The sequence below is a fragment of the Astatotilapia calliptera genome, chromosome 11 (genome assembly GCF_900246225.1).
Source record: "Astatotilapia calliptera chromosome 11, fAstCal1.2, whole genome shotgun sequence".
Taxonomy (NCBI): domain Eukaryota; kingdom Metazoa; phylum Chordata; class Actinopteri; order Cichliformes; family Cichlidae; genus Astatotilapia; species Astatotilapia calliptera.
In genome coordinates this window covers 31,636,029-31,644,082 of record NC_039312.1, presented here as the reverse complement: position 1 = coordinate 31,644,082, position 8,054 = coordinate 31,636,029, and the positions used below count along the sequence as shown (strand labels likewise).

The 8,054-nt window shown below is 41.0% G+C and overlaps 1 protein-coding gene across 1 annotated transcript; it reads right to left on the bottom strand.

The window, feature by feature from the left end:
• Positions 1-263: 263 nt before the first annotated feature.
• Positions 264-1,168, bottom strand: LOC113032386 (insertion element IS630 uncharacterized 39 kDa protein-like). The gene is made up of 2 exons (XM_026185292.1): positions 1,089-1,168; positions 264-907 (listed from the first exon to the last, which is right to left on the bottom strand). Exons 1-2 carry the CDS (start codon positions 1,161-1,163, stop codon positions 389-391), a joined length of 594 nt encoding a protein of 197 aa, XP_026041077.1. The 5' UTR covers positions 1,164-1,168; the 3' UTR covers positions 264-388.
• Positions 1,169-8,054: the final 6,886 nt, after the last annotated feature.

The window sequence follows — 8,054 nt, the reverse complement described above, 5'->3', positions numbered from 1 at the left end:
TTACAGATCAGGGGGAACACACTAGTCTTCTTTACATAAAACACTGCAGTCCTTGATTTCCATTGTTTATTCAGAAGGCACATTTACAGGAGACACATTTCCAAACAACCAAAAACGCAAATAGACCTACTCAATAGTGTACATCGCAGTACCATGAATTCAGATAAAGCAAAAAAAAAAAAAAAAACACAACACAATAATACTGCAATAGAAAAAACACTATACTGTAAACACAAAACCATGACAATTGTGCATAAGTGGGCTCATGGATCCCGCCGTCTGTTGGGGTCTGGCCACAGGACCTCATCAACATCGCAAGCAGTGTCCTCTCCCGCTGGGCACCGGGGAAAATATCCTCTTGCATGTCGAAACCATCCATGGATTGCTGTCACCTGAATGTCGCCGCAGGCCTGTTCCATTGCCTGCAGAAGAGGCATGCGGGCATGTGGTTGGCGGTCATATACACGTCATCTCCAAGCCTAAAAAAATCCTCAATAGGGTTTAAAAATGGTGAGTAAGGGGGCAAGTATACCACTTCAAATTGATTGTGGTTGGAGAACCAGGCCTGGACCAGAGCAGCCCGATGGAAACTGACATGATCCCATATCACCACAAACCTGGGCTGATCTGGTCTGTTCTGTACAACTATATCATGGAGAGCATCTAGAAATGTGAGTATGTGTTGGCTATTGTATGGACCTAGTATTGCATGATGGTGCAGAAGCCCTCGAAGGCATATGGCGGCACATAATGTGATGTTTCCCCCGCGCTGCCCTGGGACGTGCACAATTGCCCTTTGGCCAATTACATTACGACCCCGTCGTCTTGTTTTGCTCAGGTCGAATCCAGCTTCATCAATGAAAATGTATTCATGAGGCTGTGCAGCTCCATCCATGGCCGAGATTCTCTGAAAAAAAGGGGAACATGTCACTGTACTACAGTGCTACACATACGGCACCCTCACCCCATCACACAGGTACCTGTGTAGCTCTCAGAATAGATCCATGTGGTACTGATATGGTACATATTCAGCTGCTACTGGACTTCACCAATACTCTATTGTAAATGTAAGGGACAGTTACACGTACCCGTACATATTCAGCTCGAAGTCCTTTGACCCTGTCACTGTTCCTCTCGAATGGGACTCTGTAGAGCTGCTTCATGGTGATGCTGTGTTTACCCAAGATGCGTCTGATGGTGGTGATGCTCACATGGTTTATGTTGCTGAACACTCGCCTGTCTGCAAGTATTTTCCGTCGTAGCTGGTGGAGACGGATGGCATTGTCTGCCCTCACTAGGTCCACAACGGCAAGTTCCTGCTGTTGTGTGAACAGGCGTTGCCGTCCTCCCCCAGAAGGTCTTCGGGTCATTCTGGAGAAATACAACCACATATTGTCATCGGTTTGCTTATTTTTCTTACAGTACTTTACTGTATGTACTGTGTCATCCACTGTACAACACTGTACTTCAATATAAGGAATCAGCCACTTTGGCTGCAAAAGGAGCATTAGCACCCCGTACACTTGATATGGTAATGTGATATACTGTAGAACAGTGCTATGAAACCATCTGAGTAGAGCAGAAGGTATGGAGGTGAAGACAGACCTGTTTTCTAGTCGGAATGTTCGTATTACAGATGCCACTGTGAAGCGGCTTAGATGTGGGTGGACTCTCTGCCCAGCTTCCCTCATAGTCAGGCCATGGTTGATGACATGGTCCACCAAAGTTGCTCTTATTTCATCAGAAATATGGGTCCGTTCATGGCCTCTTCGGCCTTCTCCTCCTCTTCCTCCTCCTCCTCTACCTCTTCCTCTTCCTCTTGCTCTCCCTCCATCCATGCTTGCAAAGTTCTTGAAATGGCTACGCTGAGGGCTTTTTGTAGTTGGCTAATTGGTGTTCGGTTTTGCAAGTACGTGCCTTCAGGTGTGTATTTGAGTGGTTGCAATTATCCGATGTGTTTTGTATTTTGGATACATGTGTTTTCCGAATGGCACCCTGAGATTTCATTTTGTGAGCGAAGTGTCTTATGTATGAAATAGAGTGTAGCATGCAGGACCATGTGTGTTGCATAAAGGGGTAGGTGTGTTGCATAAAGGAGTAGGAGTGTTGCATAATTGGTACTGGGGTGCAAAGCAGCGCTTTTGTTTAAGGTATGGGTACATGTGTTTGAGGTATGGTAACAAAAGCTTCACGTTGTGTTACTTTAGTCTGAGCATGGGTTTATAGTGTTCAAGCAACGGGCAAAAACTGTAATAGTAAATTATAAGGTGTAATGTTTTTAGCCGCTCTCCAGCAGCATACATAAAATGCGATTAGGCAGAACAGAGATGCCCAACAACAGCATCGTATTTACAGTTTTTTCTGATTGCTTAAGCCCTTTTTTTGTAACTATTGGCTAATTTTGCAAAACTCCTCACACAAATAAGAAAACCTGTCACCCAATCATCAAAACATTGTAGTTCTCTTGCAAAAGCAAACACAACTAGATTAACTCTTCACACCTTCGTAAAAATGGTGTTTCCGTATCAAACAGTACACACAAGCCATCATCTACTAAGCACACAATGCGCCAACTGCACACTGATGGTATGAATACAAAACACATCTGGCTTTTGCTTTCTCTGTGCACAAGGTAGGCCATGTCAGTTTGAGCTCATACTGCTGTCATAGATCCATAAGCATAGAGGGATCCAAACTTCAAGTACTGGTGTTTATTCAAACACATCAAAACAAACACAAGTGTTTATTTCCAAGTATAGGATTATTTGCAACCGCCATAATGACTATATGGGTTACTTGGTCTGCAGTGAACATGCTTCCTCTGCCCCAGCATCTGGTCATCTAGCAATTCTGTAAAGTAACAATTTCAGTATTTTTACATCAATGGTATTGGTGTGTTTCTCATTGGCATATGGCAGTGCTACAAATCTTTGTGCGAAGTGACTATACTCACCGATTCTCATTTCAAGATGTCCTTATGGTACTTGCTACAGTGTAGCGGCTCGAGTTAGGCTGGACCCGTTGGCCAGCTACCCTCAGGGTCATTCCACGGTTGATTACATGGTCCACTATTGTAGCTCTGATGTCATCAGCGATTCTATTTCTTACTCTTCCTACCCTTCCTCTCACCCCTCCTCATCTTCCTCTCCTCCCTCCTCCTCGTCTTCCTCTTGCTCCTCCTTGTCCTTGTCGTCCTCTTCATCCTACTTCTTCACCTCCACGTCCTCTTCCTCGGCCTCCTCTACTTCTCACTCTTTCTGCTCCCTCCATTGTACTCCGCACACACAGCTTACCTGTATTATAGTGCTTAGGCTGATTGCAAAGTGAACTAATTATCTAAAAAAGTTTTGACATGTGAAAGTGTGCCAGACAGTTGGCAAATTAGTGTTAATGATAGCCATACATGTGTATACTTTTGCTAGGAGTGTGTTGGAAATTTGGTAATTGAGTGTTGTGCAGTGAATTGTGCCTACAGTTTTGCAAAGTGTGTGTTACAAAATTGCAAACTGAGTGCAAAGCAGTTTTTGTGCTTTTAGTTTTGCAAACTCAGTGAGTGGTTTTGCTATAAGTCTGAATAGTTTTAGAGATTGTGCTACAGGAATCACAGTTAAGGTTTAAGCATTCAGAAAAAACTGTAACTCTTCACACCTTCGTAAAAATGGTGTTTCCGTATCAAACAGTACACACAAGCCATCATCTACTAAGCACACAATGCGCCAACTGCACACTGATGGTATGAATACAAAACACATCTGGCTTTTGCTTTCTCTGCGCACAAGGTAGGCTATGTCAGTTTGAGCTCATACTTCTGTCATAGATCCATAAGCATAGAGGGATCCAAACTTCAAGTACTGGTGTTTATTCAAACACATCAAAACAAACACAAGTGTGTATTACCAAGTATAGGATTATTTGCAATCGCCATAATGACTATATGGGTTACTTGGTCTGCAGTGAACATGCTTCCTCTGCCCCCAGCATCTGGTCATCTAGCAATTCTGTAAAGTAACAATTTCAGTATTTTTACATCAATGGTATTGGTGTGTTTCTCATTGGCATATGGCAGTGCTACAACTCTTTGTGCAAAGTGACTGTGCTAACCGATTCTCATTTCAAGATGTCCTTATGGTGCTTGCTACAGTGTAGCGGCTCGAGTTAGGCTGGACCCGTTGGCCAGCTACCCTCAGGGTCATTCCACGGTTGATTACATGGTCCACTATTGTAGCTCTGATGTCATCAGCAATTCTATTTCTTACTCTTCCTACCCTTCCTCTCCCCCTCCTCATCTTCCTCTCCCCCCTCCTCGTCTTCCTCTTGCTCCTCCTTGTCCTTGTCGTCCTCTTCATCCTACTTCTTCACCTCCATGTCCTCTTCCTCGGCCTCCTCTACTTCTCACTCTTTCTGCTCCCTCCATTGTACTCTGCACACACAGCTTACCTGTATTATAGTGCTTAGGCTGATTGCAAAGTGAACTAATTATCTAAGAAAGTTTTGACATGTGAAAGTGTGCCAGACAGTTGGCAAATTAGTGTTAATGATAGCCATACATGTGTATACTTTTGCTAGGAGTGTGTTGGAAATTTGGTAATTGAGTGTTGTGCAGTGAATTGTGCCTACAGTTTTGCAAAGTGTGTGTTACAAAATTGCAAACTGAGTGCAAAGCAGTTTTTGTGCTTTTAGTTTTGCAAACTCAGTGAGTGGTTTTGCTATATGTCTGAATAGTTTTAGGAATTGTGCTACAGGAATCACAGTTAGGGTCGAAGCATTCAGAAAAAACTGTAATGGATTAATGCTAAGCTTCTGAAAATTTACTGAATTTGCCGGAAGAACCAAACTGAGGGATTAATGACGTTTTATCTATCCATCTATTTGTCAAGTCATTGGAATACATAACTATACAGCAGTCTATGTATATTTATGAGTACAGCAGTCTTCCTTCTATTACATAACTTAACTGCTGGAGATTTCTTCCTTTTAAAAGTGAGTTTTTCATTCCCACTGGAAGTGGTTGCTATTAGGAGGTCATGTGATTGTTGTGGTTTTCTCTTCAATATTGTCTTTACCTTACAATACAAAGTTCCTTGAGGCAACTGTGGTTGTGATTGGAACTGAAAAATGTAATTGAATTATGGGTGCCCAATGTGACATTTCCTCCTCTTCCTTTTTACTTGCACTCGTTGGTTAGGTTTAGTCAATAAACACAACTTGGTTATGGCTGAGAAAGGTTTGCAGTTTGGGTTAAAGCATGCTCCTTCATGTTGAGTCAGTTTAGCTCACTGGCTGAGCAGGTGACCTTTTTTTTTTTTGAGCAGGTGACCTTATGCCACATGGCTGCCTTCAAGTCTGTGTGTCTCTCCTGTTCTCTCTTTTTCTTCTATTTCCTCCTCCTTCTTGTATACTGCACTGTCCAGTGAAGGTGAAAAATACTCCATATACAAGAAGAGACATTGCACAGATGTTTCATATTATAAAAATCATAGAAATCACAGATCAAGCAGTGAGAATAGTTTTGTATTTACCAAGTAAAACCTTGTAGAAAGTCAAATATAACTTCAAAGAGGACTTTGCCTCTGTCATCTAGTGCGACAGTAAAAAGATATATATTGCACTAATAAATTACCCCTCCGTGGTGTTAAGTTTTTAGTGAGGGTTTACAACTGGTTGTAAAGATGCAAAAAGGAATGCTGAGGATCTGTTTGACTGTTGGTCATTTAGGGCCCACTTGCCATTTGGTGCAATATCCTGAACTAAATGCTGGAGACTCATAAACGCACAAAATGGGTTTTATTAACTTTGTGGGAAAGCATTCCAAGCTGCAAAAAGGCACAATACTGAATACAACACCTCCTTGAACGGCTACATGTGCTGTCAGAATTTTTGAGTACATTCACTCAAGTGGTGTACTGTACAATAACTTGGAGATACATTTATGTACCACTCCTACCGATCCAGTATGCTGACTGCAATTGTCATTCATGGATAAGATTCAAATAAAAAGACCTGCCCATTTATGGGGATATAAAATATAAAAACTTTCATGACTGTTGTGACAATGTTCTTTGGAAAGAAATATAACGGCCTGGGCGCTGGTGGAGCAATATATTTCGCAAAACGACAGTAAAGGAAAAATACGTTTTAAAGGTATAAAAGTTGTTAATTCTTGCAGAGGTAAAACAAAACTGTTGTTTAGTGGTAAAAAAAAAAAAATGTGTTGAAGTTTTGTGCATTTCTATGTGTAAATTATAATGTAAATTAATTCTGTTCACTCAATCTGGAAATCTCACCATTCTGTTTTGAACATTTTACCCATCAGTCTGGAACGGGGTAAATCTGGACTCATTAGAACACATTAACATTTTCTATTCCTCATGAGTCTAACATGTATGCTTACTAGTAAACCAAAGCCTTTTTCCCCCAGATTAGCCTCACTGCTACTGTTATCTTCGGACTATATAGCTATTAAATCCAAATTACTTCAGATCCCTTCATATTGTCCATATGGAAAGGCTCTTTTGTCTTTTCTATTTAACATATGCATGAGTTGCACTTCTCATTTTGCACAAAATTTCATTTCACCAGACCTTAAAGTGAGCTCTATTCACAATCATTAAAAAAAACAAAAAAACAATTTAAAAAGATGGATTCACTATACTATCCTTAAATGCTTTAATAATGCACTGGATAGAATTTCCTTAGTTGTCCTCCTTCCTTGATGCAAGTCAATAATTTGTCCCTTTTGAAACAGAATGATATCATATCCATGACTACAGGATCTGTCTTCAGGTGTGGTTGTTTAAGAGAAGTTGGTTAAATAACCTGTTGCCAGCCACTACAGTAATTATCCAATCTAGAGCTCTTTACTGTTTGCCTCGTTAAAACCCTGATGGTGACTTTTTAGCAGGGCAGTATTTATAGTTTCACTGTGAGCTAAAATGAGTTTGGCACCACTGGTTTAGGTATTTGGCACATTTGGAGCAGACAGTATTCTATGAGTAGTGCTATCCACACATTAAGATACAGTGTGTAGTATTAAGATATTAAGATATATGTGGTCAATACCCAGCTTGTCTTAGAGCACCATCATCTGGCAAAAATGTATCAAGTGCCCTGATTTATGGCTAAATATCTGTATTGCTGTCAGATTCAGCTCTACTGTGTGTTTATTGATGTGTAGCAAATCTTACCATGCTTACATGTTAAACTAAAATGGTTAACATTAAACTTGCTTTACATCAGATGCTAATATTCTCAACACAGTTGTTACATGGCATAATTATAAATGCCTATAGAGTCATAGCCTGCTAACTTAATGTGAATAGATCATTGTATCTTGGCCCTATGCCACAATAATCAGTGATGGATGGCTTAATACATGCAAATGAAAACAAATGAATATTGCGAAGATGGACAGTAAGAAAAAATGTAAGTGATGCTAAGTGGGACATAGGAAAGAGAGAAGAAGCGGCGCGGGGGAGGATGGATAAAGAAAGGAGGACAGGGGAAGACTGAGGTGGGAGGGAGGTCTAGCAGCAGCAGGCTGTAGGAATGTTTCACATGCCTGTCCTCTGCATGACCTCGCCTCCCTGGAGTGTGGGAGATACTGGGAGTAATTAGCCTCTTTTAACATTGGAGCTGTGCTGCCTCTCTGCCTCAATGGGGTTAGCAGTGGCATTGAAGGAGATCAAGTGTATTTATATTTTAAAAAATAGCTTTGGCTTCCTGCTTTGGCACCACACGCTGTAGCACTCTGTGCCTTTCCAGTGGATAGACACAGACAACTACATGTGCAGATTCTTTTGTGTCTTTTTTTTTAGGTTATTCCAGTCATTTCCAGTTAGAAAATGCTGTAAATTACTTCCATTATCGTGAAGTGGAACAGATTTCCTTCCCCCACCCACTAACCCATCTTACAGCTGACCTACTTTATCTTCTGGTAGATTTAATTATGAATTCTTCTAACTGGAAATACTTCTCACTTAGAGTCAAGGATCAAGAATTAAACCGGACATGAATTAAGAGAAACGGAGCCTGGGAAGTATTGATTTTGTAAAAGG